This window comes from Mugil cephalus, chromosome 12, assembly GCF_022458985.1.
Source record: "Mugil cephalus isolate CIBA_MC_2020 chromosome 12, CIBA_Mcephalus_1.1, whole genome shotgun sequence".
NCBI classification, from domain to species: Eukaryota; Metazoa; Chordata; class Actinopteri; order Mugiliformes; family Mugilidae; genus Mugil; species Mugil cephalus.
The window spans coordinates 17,625,545-17,642,885 of NC_061781.1; the positions used below are offsets into that span (position 1 = coordinate 17,625,545).

The following is a 17,341-nucleotide window of genomic DNA, read 5'->3' on the forward strand; positions in this document are numbered from 1 at the left end:
CCGTGTGTTTGTGTTTGCGTGTTAGTTCCTGCTGCTCATCCCTAAATTCAGCAGGTATGTGAGGAAATAATACCATCATTAGCAGAATATAATGATTGCTCCCTAACAATGTCAAGTTTACCCCGAGGCTCTGGAGTTTGGACATATTGTTCCACCAAAAATACTGTCTTTCAGTTGTGTAAAGATACGTTGTTGCTGTAAATCGAATCATTTCTCTTTCATTTTATTTCTTTGCACTTCTTCACTACACATCACTGCACAATGGGAGGTATTTCACAGTTCTATTCACAATGTAACATTTACAACGAGCACAGCATATTACTCACATACGTTGTATGAAAACCTTTCAAGTGCACATGATATCAGACGTGTTCAGCTGAAATATTTTAAAACCACAAGACTTTCAGGTGTCAGAATCATAACGACCAACTGTGTCATGCATGGTTCACACTGCGAACAGCAGCTGTTCACATCTCACTTTTTATTAATGTAATTGAACTGCTAATTACACTAACTATCAAGACATTTAGTAGTGCTATATTTAGATGTCAGTGAACATGCACAAAACTCAAGAAAACAGGATCATTTGTTCGACTTTTTTCGTTTCAAAGCAGCAGAATCTCTTATTTTCCCGGGTTTGACTGGATAAGCAGAGAGATTTCATTATTTTATCCACTGAAAGGGTGAATGCCGTCCTTTCTAAAGCACACGTGTTGAGTTCACAGTAACACAGATTCCTTCAGACGGTGGTTATATTCGTGCTCCCGCTGTTCTGACTGTACAGCCGACCGGGAGCGGTGCAGCACAGCAGCTGCCTCCTGAAGTGTTTGCTGAAGCTTTTGCTCAGCAGGTACAGGGCGAACGGGTTCACGCAGGAGTTGGTGAAGGCCAGGATGCGAGCGCACACGCTGGCGATGAAGTGGCCCAGCGACGTGTCCACCTGGTCGTAGTGGTAGGAGCGGTACAGGTAGATCACGTGGCTGGGGAGCCAGCAGACTGCAAACAAGCCAACAAACACCAGCACAGTCTTGGCCAGACGCTTCCTGGATTTAATCTGATGGGAGAAATAGAAGAAATGAATTTACACATCTTCCTTTGTCTCGTCAACTTTTTGGATTTGGACCAAATGTCGAACCAGTGAGCTATTATTAGCAAATATTTAAGTACATTGTATTGACTGACTAGACTAGATCAGTGGGTGGAGATCTGAAACTTCCTGTTACGCTTAGTTTCAAGAAATCTGGTAAACAATGCAAATGGATACTTCCTTGATGAAGTTTACTTATTAATGACTTCAGATTTCACACATCAATGGCAACACGGTCATCGCAGGATCCCTTTTAGTATCTGTTCAAGAACTTCCTACAGCATCATGTGATTTTAATTATGCATACACTGATTTAATACACCTATCGTGTGGGTCTCCCTTGTATCATTGCTGTGGGGTGGAGGTGTTTCCACGTTGCATTGTACCAAGATGGTCTATGTTATTCACTTCTCCTCTCAGCAGTTTTAACGCCGTGGCTGAGCCCTCCCTCCCAGCCTGGGAGCCAGAACGTTATGTACAGAGATGAAAATGCAAACAGCAGGGTGCATTTGTCTTGTTGCAGAGCAGCCTGATTGAGAACAGTTCGTCTTGCTCCGTGCAGTGCAGTGGCATGTCATATTTTATCTTGGAATCTGGACAAAGAAGGAGATGGGCTAAGTGAAAACTGGAAATTTACCAGGTCTATGTGACCCTCCTCTTCAATGGAGGAAGTTGCTAGGCAACCAGAAGACGACATTCACAGAAAACCTTGGGCAAGTTTGGTGTCATTGGATCAGAAAATAGAGTCTGACTAAGTCCAACCGAACCCGTCAGCTAGACATCTTACACTTATCTGTTTTCATAATTTGGAAGTGTGTGAAGTGTCAGATCACAGTGACAACTGTTCTAAACCCCTAACCCCCGATTTAACACATTTAAATTGATGTGATTGTGTCACAAACCCAAGATGTTTAGTTTGGTCTCACGGAAGATAAGGGGAGATGAACAAATTTTCACGTTAAGACATGACACATTAGTAACGGTCCTGTTAAAGAGCAATATTTTTTTCTTTTTAATAAGTTAAACATACAAAGGAGTCCAGAGTCTGACCTGTTTCTGCAGGTGCACGTGTCCTTCAGCAGGGATGTCTGCAGAGCTCCTCACCAGGCTGCGAGCGATGAAGCAGTAGTACACGGATATGATGAGGAGCGGAATGATGTAGAAGATGAGGAAGAAGGCGGTGGAGTGGATCTTGGGATGCAGCTTCCCTGCGTGTGGGTAAGGCGCACAGGTCACGAATGTCTCATTGGTGTGACTGGTGGTGAAGGTGTGCAGGTCGGAGAAGACAGCCTCGGGAATCGCCAGAGTCACAGAGAACAGCCAGATCGCCCCCGCCCGCAGGCCGATGCTGAGGTTAGCACTGGACCTGTGCATGTCCAGAGGTCTGACGATCGCTTTGTACCTGCAGGGAGACGAGTCCTTCATGGATTAAGATAAGCTAATGAGCCCCATTACACTTTCTTCATTAAGCTCACAATTAACAACAAAGATATCTTTATAGCAACAGTTTCTTTTTTTTCTGATAACAGAAAGATTATTTTTGTCTCGCTGTACTGCAGATGAAATTAAAATTGATTTAAATAAAATAGGAAGTGATAATAAAGGAGATGAAGAAGATTCAAATCCACACTACATATACATATACACACACATATATATTCATATTCCAATATCTTCAGATATCTACTTCATCTGGTTCAGTTTTATTTTTCTTTCAAGCCAACAGAGCTGTGGCAGAATCCTTGTTGACGTCGTGAGGAACTAAAGACTTGAACAAACTTTCGAGAGAAACGAGCAAACTGATTATACTTGTCAACCGTCAACCAATCTAAACCTGCAAAGGTGAAGTCTGCAGTTCCCTTTTTTCAAATAGGGAATTTGCAAACTCTAGGATGAGCAAATAGGAGCAGATAAGATTATTTTGTGTGTATAAGCTTCTAGGGGAGTTTATAGGTTATAGTATCAGTAAATATAAGCATTTCGGTGGCATGGGCTGTGAATAAACCAAACAAACTCTTTGATCTCTCAAGCATGTACAGATTACTGTTCAAGTTCATTATATCTGCTGTTTGCAGAGCAAATGATATCTGCTTCTATTACTATTTTATTCTGAAAGTCTATTTTTTACGCTTTTATTCTTATGCTTATTTAAATGCTTTGTCTTGTACCATTGAGCAAAGTGTCCAGAGTCAAATTCCCTGTATGAACACTCATATTTGGCCATTAAAGCTAATTCTGATTCTGAGTAATCATACACTTTTATTAATTACAGTACGTTCATGTTAAATCATAAGATGCATGAGTTTTTTTTTCAGATTTAAGTATTAAGATTAAATGTGACTAAACTTGGCAAAAAAATATATAACTTGACATAAATTATTCAGACTCCACAACATTTTGTATTTAAACTGTTAAATGGAGCAGATTAGTTTCTGAACTCTGATACATCTGATCTACAGAGTATATTCCCTTCGGACGCCTGCTCTATTTAAATACTTATGAATATTTAAATACTTTTTATGCATATTGATAAGCCATCTGCGCGCATCTTATTATGAGGATTTCTAAAATTACATCTTGAGAACGAACATTTCTAATAAATCAATACATAGGGAAGTCAAACTGTTTTATCTATAAACTATAAAAGTACCGGTCAGCGGAGAGAGCAGTGAGAGTAAACACGGACACTCCCACCGAGGTGAGCTGGATGAACGGGATCAGTTTGCATCCAACGCGCCCGAAGAGCCACTCGTCCACCAGGTAGCGGCTGGCGTCCACCGGTGCGCACGTCACCAGCAGCAGCAGGTCCCCCAGAGCCAGACTGGATAGGAACAAGTTAGGCACCGTGCGCATGGACTTCACCAGCAGACACGTCTTCATCAAAGTCAAGTTTCCAACCAGACCCACGATGATAATTATCCCATAGACGGCGGCTATCCCGATGCCGGGGAGCCAGATGCTGTACTGGTGCTGCGCTCCCGAGGAGTCCCAAAATTCTCTGGAAACATTCAGAAGCAAAGCCCCGTGGTCCTCCAGAGACATGGCAGCAGGTAGAGATCTTCAGTGAGGCATCCCCTGTGCGTTTGCCTGACTGGCTTTATAACCTAGTTGCCCCCTGCTGGTGCGTGCGTCACTTCACAGACCACTGGTCAAAGGATGTAATGTAATGTAGGAAGTATGGACAGATCTTGAGTGGACACGCGGTTCTCCCACGCACCTACAAATCCTCATTTTATTCCTGTGAAGAAATGTCAGGAAGTGTCAGATGTACATCTGAGTGGTCATCGTGATGTGATTTGGATTGATCACTGCTTAGCAGGGAAGACGGAGACCGCAGGGTATAAAAAATGAAAAAATAAATAAAACATTTAAATACTTGTAGTGGCAGATTGGTAAAGGAAGGTGTAACTGGAGAAACTGACCTATGATGATATCAAGGAATTTCTAAGACATAAGACAACGTTTATGTATCCCACTTATGGGAAATCACCTTGTCACAGGAGTGCAGATGAAAATATATACAAGAAACAATAAAAGACAGCATCAAATTTGAAAGAATGTACAAAATATACAAAAATATACAGCACTCTGACAGTCAGTATATACAGTGCGGGGGAAGGAATTTTAAAAATTGCTAAAAATATAATAGATTATTTTGCAAGAGAGTCTGTAAAAATGATAAATCGGGATGAAAGACGTTCCTCCTTGCAGAGTGGACACTGCAGTCTGCTGCTGAAGGAGCTGCTCGGCTCCCCTACAGTGCGACGTAGTGGGTGAGATGGTTTGTCCGTGACTGATGTCAGCTTGGCCAACATCCTCCTCTCACCCACCTCCTCCATGAAGCCCTAGAGTGGCATCGTAGGCTGTATAGTTTTTATCAGAAGATGTTGAATTTCTATGATGTTTGGTAAAAATAACCTAATAATTTAACAAAAAGTAAATGTATGTATTTATCTATCTATTTACTGTAAATGTGGAGATCATGTAGAGGGTGGTGGACATTGTTCTTAATGGACCAGAGTTTGTTTAAGGTCCTTGCCTCCGCCCCTGCCATGTCTTGATGGGACTCCAGCTCTGCCCTTACCACAGAGCCCGTCTCACGTATCAGTTTGTCCAGCCTTGAGGTGTCCCTCTTCTTCTTAGTGCTGCCTCTCCAGAGCAACGAGCTTCCTGCAGATATTAAATTGCCTTATTCTCCTGAGGAAACAGAGACGACCAGTCCAGATTGTCTGAACCACCTCCACACAAGCCAAGCAGGTGGGGTCCAGACCTTCGGAAATCCACTTCCATCACTCTGGTTTTAGGTGTATTGATCCGAAGTTGTTCACCAGACTCTTGTACTCCTGCTCATATTCATCCCTGATACACCCCCACAGTTTCAGCGTCATCTTCTGCATATGACAAGACTCTGTGTTGTAGCTGAAGTCCAAGGTGTACAAGGTAAATAGGACGAGGGGAGCACGGTCCTCTGTGGTGCTCCAGTGCTGCTGACGATAGTTCCAGACATGAAGTTCTCCAACCTGACGGTAACTGTAAGGTAATACACTATCCAGCGAGCGTCTTCTGCCAGTGAAGGTCAAACCTTTTTATTTCCAGTCAACTTTATCACCTGCACATGCTCAAGTGTTGAATTGCATATAATACTGGAGACGTATAGCGCAGAGGCATAATTTCCTGGAACATCAGATGTGACCAATTGAACCCTAAATCATTTTCTAATATAAATGCAAATTGAATTTCCTTGTATCAATGCAGCAGATGAGACAGATGAAAATGTGCTTCTCTGCGTGCAAACTTGAAGCATTTTAATTTTCCAGACTCTTCTGTTGTCTGAATCTGAGAACTTTCCCTAATTTGATTTCAAAGAACAAAATGACTGCGGCATTTGTATTATTTTTCGATAGTTTTGCCATCAAATGGGAACAATTTGTATTTGCGCAGGGCTGGGGGAACGTGGCCTTGAAAGAAAAATATCTATTTCCATTTGGACCAAGCTTTTATCTGAACACACACACAGGGACCCCGCTTCAGAAGCTGAGAATGAATCCATCGTCTGCTATTTCCAGAAATAAGTAGATGGACCAGATAATGTTATTTGAGAGCTTCTGTTCTCTGTTGACGTTGCAGTGACTGCTTTCATCTTTCTTTTACTCACAACTTCAAGATGAACACACAGAAATCTTCGCTCTCGTTCACTTTATTTGCTGGGCTTCGTTTGAGTTTTTTGTTGACAGGGACTTGGTTTTAGTGGTCAGAAAATTAAATTAGTTTCATATTCACAGGACGACCTTTGCTTCCACATTCATATCTCCGTGGCATTCATCCTCTTTTAATCTACGTCTTTCCAAATGAGAAAAAAAAAGATGAAAGGGAAAAGAGAAAGAAAAGCTAGTTTCAAATTACTGTGCTCAAAGCTTCCTTCGAAATAACAATCTGGACCTAGATAACCGGAGGAATCGTTTAGAAATGGCAAACTGTGCGATAAAGCCCAGTGAATACTGCTGATACCTGTCACCTGTAACCAGTGCCAGTTCCAGCATGAATGGAGCTTCCAAGTCCCCACACAGTCTGTGATATGATACATAAATAATAAAAAAATGAAAAAGAAAAGTGCCAGATACATATTTATGGATGGCATTGCAGAGATCTGCCAGGACTTTAGGGAACAACAACAACAACATGAAGCTCGTGTATCAATCCTGCATTCGTCCCCTGTAAGTATTACGTACTCTTGTTTGTATAAGGTAGATACAGAACCAATGTACGTGTGCAATATCCAAGTGAATGCATGATTTTATCTTCCTTTTTACTCTCTCTTCTCCTCCTATTTTCACTTCACCATATTGCTTCTGCCTCTCTACTCAGCATACACATCAGCAGTTTCTTCCTCTTGAAAGGTAGTTTTTTTTCCTTGCCAATGTCACCTTAGTGCAGAGTGTCTTAAACAGCAATTTAGATTGGTACTGACACTATATAACTATATAAAAATTGGTTGAATTGAATATAAACACATTTTGAAGCCAACCTACGCACTAATATCAAGTGTTGTGTAGCTACATATACAATTCTAAATGATGGAAGAAGAGTTGTGTTGGCAGATGAGCTTCAAAGCAGACAAACAGACACTTTCTTCTCACCTTGATGTCCTTGTGAAAACGTCACATGCTCACAATACCAACAGAAATTCACATTTTTATCTCACTAATATGCACATTTCTGGGGTGAGGTGCATTATATAAATGTTGTGTGCATTGAGAGGGAAGTATGTATAACCAGCCAGAACTGATGTCACAGTCCACAGGACTGTAGCCGAAGCAAATTTCTTTTGTTCTTTTTGGGGCCTTTAAAATCCATAAAACCCAACAATAGTTAGATCATCTACTAGTTACATAAGTGTGAGTTTCTATTGTCTTCACAAGAGAAACTTTTCCTCCTCATTAAAAAGCGACACATTTTCTCACTAACATTTCACTGCATTGTGTTAGTTTCCACTTACACCTACAGTACTGAACACGTTTATTTTCTATAAGATGTGATGTAGAAACATAAAGTGGCAAAGAACTAGTCAAAGAATAACTTACACATGAAAGCCCACCACTGGAAAGGTTTAGAAGTTCTGTGGCTACATGAAAACAATTCTTGAATATACATATATACACAATACACAATATACTTAACCCTTTCATGCACGAATTATGAAAGCCTCAGTCAGAATTTTTCCCCCAAGTGTTTTTATTTATCTTTAGGTATAAAAAGAACAAATTATTATGTTTTTTACACAAATTATTAACTTTAGTGGACTATGTGCAACTTTGACAAAAAAACTCCCATTTATTATGATAAAAAAATATTTTTATTAAGTGGACAGTTATCAAGTGGACATCGTGCATGAAAGGGATATAAATGTGTGCATGTTTGTTTAACAAATGTGAACCATGTTTGGCATTTGTTGTTCTTGTGGATGCATTACAAAGCTGATTGTACATGTGAAAGGAATTATCATCTAATTAGGTACAATTCAATACAAATTGTCTCAAAATGCTTTACAAAAACCAACCTGCAACCTCCAGAGCAGCCTGAGGGCGATGGTGGCAAAGAAAAACTCCCTTTTAACAGGAAGAAACCTTGAGCAGAACCCAGCTCATATGGCAAGAGAAACAAGATAAACAAACTTCTGTCATAGATACATATATTGAACTGAACCACACCGTGCCACGTTTTTGTGTTTGCTTAGTGCCTTTATATTTTACTTTGGGGATTGTTTTTGGATATTTATGTGACTTTCTAATTTATTGTCATCCCGTCTTTTTGGGGCCATTTTATATCTTTTTGGAGTCTTTTAAATTCCTTGTGGAAATTATGGTCATTGTGAGTCTCTAGCATCTGTTTGTTTTTTTTTTTTTTGTGCATCTTTGTAGTCGTTTGATCAAAGTTCCATAGATAATATCGTTCACTTCAAACGATAGCTATGATCAAGGAGACTTCAGCTAAAGTGGATCTGTAAGGAATAGATAAAAAGAAATCCTCAAAGCCGTTGTTTATTACCTCAAACTGATAAGCAGAAATGATTAATCTCGTTGATGAATGTAATATTTTTGTTTCATTTGTTTGATTGTGTTGTGTTGTGTTCTCTTTGTTTATTTACAGCAAATGTGTGATAATACGCTGATGCTATGAGACGTTTTTATGCAGAAATTAAGAAAATCTGAGCAGCACAAAAAGTTGTAAGCGGTTCTGTACTGTACATCTCTTCTTCTCTCCGGAGAGAACAGCGGCTGCTCTTTCAGCACCACGGAGAGCAGCCGGTGGAGTCTGTGGGCTCTTATCGCCCCCTGGTGGTTAAACTCTGAACATAGAAAACAAAGGTCCTAGTTTGATGAATCTGATCCGTAAAAGATTAGGAACAAAATGTAGCAATATACTTTGTCTCCTGAATATGTAGATGTGTCATATTATTTGAATATTGTGGATAATTCACGTATAAATTGCGATTATTTACAAACCTCACCTCTCATAAAAGATTACTTGTCTTTGTAACAAACACTAAACAATAATCTTAGAGATGCCAACATTTGAACTCGGAATAAATATGCATTGTTGCTCTTATATCATTTTTAGACTAAAATAAAATAAATTATAGTGGTGTAAAGAACTTTGGTGCATGTACTTCACTACTTTCAGTATCTCCTTGGCTTGAATTCCACTTCACTGTATTTCAGTTACACATTTAGGTTCAAGGTTGATATTAAGATACAATTTAATAAATACAACTATGAATTGCACATGTTAAGACTCTTATGAAGCAGTAACATGCTTGTATTTATACGCTCCGGTCAGAATATGAGTTGCAGCATTCTGCACCACCTGTAAAAATGTTTCTTTGGCAACACTAACAAAAGGACAATGAAGTAATCGGGTCAAGAGGTCAGAAAAGCATGAATAAGAACCTCAGCATCCTTTGACGACACGATAGATCGGATCTTTAAAATTTTTTCTAAGATAAAATAAAGGGACACCTTTCTCACCTCAAATCAAATGCAAGGGTCAAATATAATGCCAAGATTTTTCACACCGTCTCTGCAATAAATAGCACAGTCATCCAGAGACGAAGCAGAATCGTCAAACAGATGATGCAACCATCATCGCTGTCTCAGCAAAATTCAGGAACAGGAGGTTTTTTGACAACCAGCTCCTAACAGCTGCCAGACAGGCCTCAAAGGTAGAGATTTTATTTTTTTTTTGGTTTGTTTTAATCTCCTTATCCAACCAAATCCAGATTTTTAAGCATGTAGACCTAAACAGGTGTCCATTTATTAGTAGTTTAATCCAATAGCCTAGTGCAATATATAGTCAGAATAAATAAGTTTAAGTTCATTTCATTTATATAGCACCTTAAAAGCAAAGTGCTTCACATTCAGAATTTATATAAACACGTATATTACAGATCAAAATCACTGTGGCAACAAATGAAAAGCTATTAACACCCAAGGGGACCAGACGAAAAAATAAAAGCAGATCAAATGCCACCGAAGGCCAAGGAGTAAAGATGGGCCTTATGGTGCTTCTTAAGGTGCCTCAGCTGAGTCAGAGCTCCTAAAGGCTGCTCCAGAGCCGAGGGCCTGTGACAGAGAAGGTCTGGTTCCCTGCCCCCCCCCAAATGTGGCACAGCCAACATACTATGGTCTGAGGATCTGAGGACTCTGCTGGTACGGTCTAACGTAACAGCCCTGCACTAAATATTAACTCCGAACTAAGGTTATAACGTTTATTTTGGAAGGAAGGTGCATGATCATTTTTGGAAGATGTAGTTTCTGGTGCAAATAGCCTGTAAAGTAATTAATTGGGTGCAAACTAGTAGAAACTGTGTATTTGGAGAGAATGTGTCATTTCGCTGTGGTTAACCTCTGTTTATTACAGACATGAACGTTTAAAAGGTTCAGTTCTTACAAGCTGATAGTCGGCAGTTCCTATCAGCCAATATGAGAGCAGACCATCACTGCTGACATCCAATCAGCTGAAGGCTGATGGGATTGGGTGAGCAATCAAAGCGTTTGTTCCCTCTCTCATCCTTGGATACCTTGAACAGTGACACAGAGCTGCGTTATTGAGGTGGGCCTTGCCCCCTTCTTTTTCCTCGGTGATGGAAAACACCCGCTGCTTTGCCAACCCCTTCTCCGACTACAAAGGTGTTCTGCTCCTGGGCCAGGGTGCGGAGGTCGTCGTGCCCGCCGTCGTTGCCACGGTCGATAAAATCCTGAAGAAGATTCCCGTCGACCTCAGCGACTGCGACGGAGGGCTGTACGATGGGCCGGCCGGGGTGGCGTACATGCTGTATCACGTCAGCGAGTGTCCGCTGTTCTCCGAGCACCGGGACGTCTACCTGAAGACAGCCAAGCAGATCATCGACGCGTCGGTCAGATCCGTGGACATGGAGCCGGACAAAAACATGCGCGCCGCTTTTCTGCTCGGCGGGGCGGGCATCTACGCCGTGGCCGCTATGATATACAAGTCACTGGGCTTGGCCGATTTCGTCAAGCCCCTGACCAAATTTCGTAACCTGTGGGAGGTGTGCGCGCCCATTCATTTCCTGGAGTGCGGCTCGGATGAGCTGTTCGTGGGACGGGCCGGGTACCTGTGCGCCGCGCTGGTCCTCAAACAGAAGCTGGGCATAGAGGTGAGCTCCAGGGTCACAGATAAATATCACACATAACACAAAACAGCAACCGCCAGGTAATATTTCTGTACCTTTTAGAGCCAAACTATTATTTTTTATTAGGCAGCTTCCTTGGTAGAGTTAATGTGCACATTGATAATTCTAAGTGCGTATTACTTAATCAGTAATCATATGTTCCTACGTGTATTTTTCATTTCACAGTTGCTCTCAGCCTCATTTTGTGGATTAAACGTATTAATGGTTTGTTTTTTATATTGATGAGTGAGTGGCTAATAACTACAATATGTCCTTGTCTTACTCTGCAGATCCTAAGCAAAGATCAAATCAAATCTATTTGTCAGGCCATCATCGAGTCAGGAAAACAGTATGCCAGAAGGAAAAGAAAGCCCTTCCCACTCATGTATTCATACTATGGGACAGAGTACCTTGGTAAGAGAACCAGTTTTGTGTTAAACTTTGTTTAAGTTTACTGTTAATAAATAGAACCTACTTCAATTATGTAATGTCAGTTAAGTTTAAGTGAATTCATACGTGTTAAGATTTTAGTCAAAAAGTCTTTGTTTCAGAGCTGCAGTCCTCCCAGGATTGGTGTGTTAACATGTGTAAAGCTAACTTTCCTTTCCTTGATTGCATCAGATGAAGAGACCCGTCAGGGTTGGAGAACCTCAGTAATTTTCACACCAACACAGAGTTCATAGTAAGCATAGCCCCGCTGGACACGTTTGCATGGACACAACAATTATTCTGTGGATGGTGAGGAAATGAAATAAATGACCCACTAACCTCTTTTAGACCTGAAACATCTGGGTGGTTAATGAACACACCGGTTTTAAGGTGCTGCATGTGTTACAGTTTTCCTGTCCGGGTAGATTTGTTCACTGAGGAGCTTCTGCTTTAATTTGCTCGACATCAGTGACCTTCAGATCTGAAACTGTGGTTTCCCTGCATGTGTTGGACATTATGTGGGAAGACTGTGTCCAGGACCATGATGAATTACATCCATATTTGATGATTCTGTACTTTATAATTTACATCCAATGCCAGTGCAGGAAAAATATGAGCTGTTTATACAGCAAAGAGTATTTGATTGGTGGGTCAGTGTGTAGGCCTCTGATTAGTGTCACCTGATCTTGTTGGATTGCTTTTATTGCGTAGTCGAGCCACATCTGAATGTCTTCTTCTTTTTCAGCTTAGAGGGGAATTACTTTACCCATTGTCACTGTCAATCTGCACAGCCAACTTGACATTGTGTTGGCTGTATGACGCTCAGTATCTGGACGTCCTTATCTGTTAGTTTCAAGCTGGCTTTCATGGAATACAGCTGCCTGGAAGTCAGATCGGATGAATTTTTATGGGAGGAAAGTTCGTATGGATAAACTGTTGGAAACTGTTTATGCTACAGCAAAGATCTACTGTGCAAATCAAATCATCTGGGTGGGCTTCATGTGACGATGGACAGGAGACTAGCAGTAATGTAGTCACCCGTGTCATGTGAGCGCCACAGGGTCAGATTTGCTCACAACAAACAACTCTTAATTGGTTGTAGGACTATTGCACACAAGTACTTTTTTCTCTTAATTGCTTGAAACGCGCCATGTAATGAAATCCCAGTGGTGTGTTACGTCAGTGTCGCAGTCGGCTGCAACTGAAAGTAATCAAATGATCATGAGAAAACAGTGGCATTGGATGACGAAAAGGGTTTTGCCTTGAACATAATCCACAGCTTTGCAGAATCGTCCAATATTGACTTTCCCGTTTGGTGATGTGTTTACTAGACTAACAAGGACTACTTCATGGTGTAATCTAATTATTTTCGGACAGAAGCATGTATGTTTCCAATTAGGTCAGTATCTTCAAAATGTTCAGTCTAAGAGACCTCAAGAGTTCTGCACCGAAGCATGAGATCAGATGCACTGCATTTCTAGTAATCCCACCTCATTTCGATCTGTCGTTATTTGAATCTGGGCTTTTAGTCTTAGTTCAGCATGTTGTTGCTCACTGAGCTTGAAATGTTTTTTAGGGGGAGATAGGATGTGCAGCTGTTTATATACTTGACAAAACCCCAGTCGTAATATGTGAGTGTTTGCACATGTGTGCTCCGGGATCTGTCTGTTTGTGTGGCATGGTGTTTCCCTGCACAGCTGGTTTGGTGACATGTGATCCTGCTCACCCTTCCCCACTGTCAGGTGCAGCCCACGGCCTCTCGTCAGTGCTGCAGATGCTCCTGAGCTACCAGGACATGCTCAGCGGGGCCGAGAGGGACCTGGTGTGGCAGAGTGTCGACTTCCTCATGAACCAGGAGCAGAACTGCAACTGGCCCGCGGAGCTTGGAGCCATCATCGAGAGAGAGAACGAGCTGGTGCACTGGTGCCACGGAGCCCCTGGTACACTCGTTTATGTCCACGCACTGTTGCCTTCACCATGTCTCCCTTTTAACGTTCGCGTGTGAATCGTCTCGTGCAGGTGTGGCGTATCTTTTTGCCAAGGCCTATCTGATCAATAAGAAGCCTCAGTATCTGGACACGTGCATCCGCAGCGGAGAGCTCGTATGGCAGAAGGGCCTGCTGAAGAAAGGACCTGGGATTTGCCACGGAGTTGCGGGCAGCGCTTACGTCTTCCTCCTGCTTTATCGGCTCACGGGCAACTGGAAATACATCTACCGTGCTCAGAGGCAAGACGCTGTGATGGGCCTGTAGGCTGTAAACCCACCATAACACTGCTTAATATGATGTCTCATAACAGGGATGTGCATCTGCCAGTTAAACCAATCGTCAAACCCTCACCAGATGTTTTAGTGCTTCATTATAGCGATGCATTGACATAGTTTGCAGACAGCATTGCAGACAGTAGTGGGGAGCTCATATTTGACACCAAATATTCCCACACTCTGCTTGTACAGCATCATGTTACAAACTACTAGCGTGTGATAGCTGCCGTTCCAGGAGGTCGTCAGGTCTGTTTGGAGTAAAGCAGAGTGTTTAAATTATTTTGCTTCTTCTCTGGGCTTCTGTTATTAAACGGGTTGTTCAGTTGTTGGTTTTTCTTTGAGCTAAATTTTACTCACATTTGGTGACGTTAATTTAAGTTGAAGTAAATTTATAAGAGTTGTTCAAGACTTTTAAAAATAGATAAGTGCTGTCATGTCTTTGTGTTGTGTAGGAGCTTATATTACAGCTTAATAAGTGCATCTTCAAAGCTTTTAACAACGCCTATGTCTCTATATGTGTCCCTGTCCATCTGTTTTCCCCGCAGGTTTGCAGAGTTCCTCTACACCGAGGAGTTTAAGACAGGCTCGCGTTCCGTGACCAGTATCTACAGTCTGTTTGAAGGCCTGTCGGGGACCGTTTGCTTCCTGGTTGACCTCCTGCAGCCGGACCAGTCAGAGTTCCCTCTTTTCAGCGTCTTTGTGTGAATGGACCCCAGGATTACTGCTGTTCACTGAACCTGAACAGACATCACTCCTTCCCTCTGGACCAACGGAAACCGGGAATTGACGGCTGCGATCGAAACGGGAGCGGAGGGATGGACGGCTTCTGTCTGGGGTTTAGAAAAATAAAATAAGTTGCAGTACTTGTTTTTTGTGAGGGTGTTAAGCTTCCAGGCTTTATCTGTTTCATTGCACTTACTGTGACATCGCCCATCGTAGTCGACTGCACTAAAGCGAAGGCTTTCAAACTGAGAGTTAAACGTAATGTAAACCTGCTCAGAACTTATCGTGACTCCGTAACTTGTCTGAGGATCTTCAGTGTGCTTCAGTTTCAAAGTAAAACGGTGATAGTTGTCGGTACGCTGCAAACGAGAACAACTTACAGCTATTTTGGCAAATTAAAACTACTGAGCTCAATTTGTAGGCCACATATCTGATTAAGATTATTCCCGTTGACATCCCCTCAAAGTCCTCAAATTACGGTAACTGTTATCAGTTTTGTCTAAAGGAACGGGAGACGAGGGCACACTTGGCGATTTTGAAAACGCTGCACTAAAGTTTTAGGAGTTAGGGAAAAAGTGATGCTCTGAGTACCTTGATTGAAACTGCATCTACCAAGAAGCAGCTCTCAGGTTGGACAAACACATCGATGTACATTATTGACAGCTGAACGTAACCGCACCAAAGTCGTACACAGACACACTAAAAAAAAACAACAACAACAACAAAAAAAGAAAAACAAACAGGCTGAAAATAGAGAAAAACAACTGTCACATAATGCCTTTAAATAAATTTTCTACAACTTCACCAGCTCATGTATTGCAGACCTTTGAGTTAATGTTTTTAGGCGATTACTGAAATTTCTGCTCTCACAACCTTTAAGATTTTGATACTAAACCTTTAAAGTCCTCAGAACTAGACTAGACTAGGTAGAAAGGAACAAACAGTTAACGCTGAAGGGAATAACTGTTGTATGTTGTCCTAATGAAAGTCTTGTTTAAACAGAGTTAGTTCATGTAGCAGTTTGTATCTTTTGATGTTTCAAACTGTGTTGGCTACTGTGTGGATAATTTTGAGTATTGATCGGGTATGTTGTGATGTATTTCATCTTTTGCCTTGTGTAAAAACAAAAAAAAGTGTTAATCTGTAGCTTTGTGAAGGTTACAAAGAGCAAAACGTGTTAGTCAGTGTGATAATTTCTTCCAGTTCAGTCTGTTCAAGTGGAAAGTAAGTTCCGTGATTTAGTCGGTGGTGGATTTATTTTTACTAAATGTGATGAGGCCTTACGGACGGATTTCCTGTGTTTGGACATGACAACGTGTCTCAGAGGCAAAAGCAGGAGGACGGCATTGGAAAGTGGCAATGCTTTGGATAGCATTTATGAACATTGAGCTTGTGTTGGCTTAAAAGACAAAATATAAAGGCCTGTGAATATCAGCAAACCAAAGCAGTATCCCAGCGCTAACTGTGCCTGTTGTGGAACATTAATGAGCTCTGTGTGTGTGTGCTGTTTTTTGCATATGCAATCAAAGCTGTTCAAAATATCCTACAGGGTTATTGATATTAATAAAGTGTCCAGGTGAAAAAAAAAGATGGATGTGTCATATTTATCAGATGTACTTTTAGCTTTTTTTTTTAGCTTAGCTTTTAGTCAGTATTAAATATTTATGCTGGACCACCACTCTACTTATTTAGTTTATGTATTTATTGTTTTTATTGCTCTATCCAGCGTATATTTATTTATATATATTTTTATTTACTTATTTATTTAATTTTATTTATGTACATTTTATATATTATTTTTTTTTTTTAATTTTTTATTTTTTTACTCCAGCTCTAGTGTTTCCTCACTGAGGACCGTCCTGTGGTTGTGGCCTGGACTCCTCTGTCTGGGCCATGTTGTCCCTTCAGTTGGGGGCTGTGATTGACTGTTGTGGACGGTCCTCTGTGATGCCGTTTCCTCATTGGGTCATCTGTGGGAAGGGGGAGGGTTCTGCAGGCTTGTTTTATATTTGTTTGTCCTATATGTGAAGCACATTGGGTTGCAATTCATTTGTGTGAAAGGTGCTATATGAATACGTTTGATTTGATTTGTTATGTTTTGTCTTTGCTCACAGACATAACACAGCTCGGTGCCCAGGTCAGGACACAGGATGGAAAACCCTCAAGAACTTCCAGCCAGAACCTTGGAAATATTACACAGGATGTACTGTGTGTGACATAAGAAGTAAATAACATTTAACATCTTGTGACAATACAATGGTCTACTGGGAATGTTGCACTTAGGCATGTACCCCAGCAGGATGCAGTCTGACACAGATACACACAAAAACACTTTAGGAACAACTATAAAAAGAAGAAAACGTGAAAAACAGCACAAGTCTTCAAATTCACTAGATACCAAACTGATCACGTATCTGTGGGATGCACCAGAACATGCCTGATTAACAGAGGCCCCTCCCCTCAACACATAGGACCCCTCATCAACAACATCCTGTAGCCAGGACACCCTCAGAAGTTCCATGTCTATCCTCCGATGAGTCCCAACTGTTTTGGAGGCACAAGGGAGATCTACACAATATTAAGAAGGTGTATTTAATGCTGTGGCTGATCAGTGTGTATATGCATAATGACAATAAAGTAAAGGATAACA

General features: G+C 41.3%; 2 protein-coding genes across 2 annotated transcripts; one reads left to right on the forward strand and one right to left on the reverse strand.

Moving 5' to 3' along the window:
* Positions 1 to 207: 207 nt before the first annotated feature.
* On the reverse strand, positions 208 to 4,155 carry LOC125017967 (gastrin-releasing peptide receptor-like). Its single transcript, XM_047601541.1, has 3 exons — positions 3,738 to 4,155; positions 2,138 to 2,489; positions 208 to 1,054 (listed from the first exon to the last, which is right to left on the reverse strand). The coding sequence occupies exons 1-3, from the start codon at positions 4,127 to 4,129 to the stop codon at positions 740 to 742; spliced, it is 1,059 nt and encodes a 352-aa protein (XP_047457497.1). The 5' UTR covers positions 4,130 to 4,155; the 3' UTR covers positions 208 to 739.
* A 6,447-nt stretch (positions 4,156 to 10,602) lies between these two features.
* Positions 10,603 to 16,279, forward strand: LOC125018178 (lanC-like protein 3). Its single transcript, XM_047601926.1, has 5 exons — positions 10,603 to 11,261; positions 11,567 to 11,690; positions 13,448 to 13,645; positions 13,725 to 13,932; positions 14,514 to 16,279. The coding sequence occupies exons 1-5, from the start codon at positions 10,728 to 10,730 to the stop codon at positions 14,671 to 14,673; spliced, it is 1,224 nt and encodes a 407-aa protein (XP_047457882.1). The 5' UTR covers positions 10,603 to 10,727; the 3' UTR covers positions 14,674 to 16,279.
* Positions 16,280 to 17,341: the final 1,062 nt, after the last annotated feature.

What these genes read in the sequence shown, in the direction of transcription:
- LOC125017967 (XM_047601541.1), bottom strand. Translation starts at nt 4,129, where the DNA reads ATGTCTCTGGAGGACCACGGGGCTTTGCTTCTGAATGTTTCCAGAGAA. An exon ending in ACTGCTCTCTCCGCTGACCG is followed by an intron (nt 2,490 to 3,737) that starts GTACTTTTATAG and finishes GTCTCCCTGCAG; the next exon opens with GTACAAAGCGATCGTCAGAC. An exon ending in ACGTGCACCTGCAGAAACAG is followed by an intron (nt 1,055 to 2,137) that starts GTCAGACTCTGG and finishes TTCTCCCATCAG; the next exon opens with ATTAAATCCAGGAAGCGTCT.
- LOC125018178 (XM_047601926.1), top strand. Translation starts at nt 10,728, where the DNA reads ATGGAAAACACCCGCTGCTTTGCCAACCCCTTCTCCGACTACAAAGGT. An exon ending in AACAGAAGCTGGGCATAGAG is followed by an intron (nt 11,262 to 11,566) that starts GTGAGCTCCAGG and finishes CTTACTCTGCAG; the next exon opens with ATCCTAAGCAAAGATCAAAT. An exon ending in CTATGGGACAGAGTACCTTG is followed by an intron (nt 11,691 to 13,447) that starts GTAAGAGAACCA and finishes CCCCACTGTCAG; the next exon opens with GTGCAGCCCACGGCCTCTCG.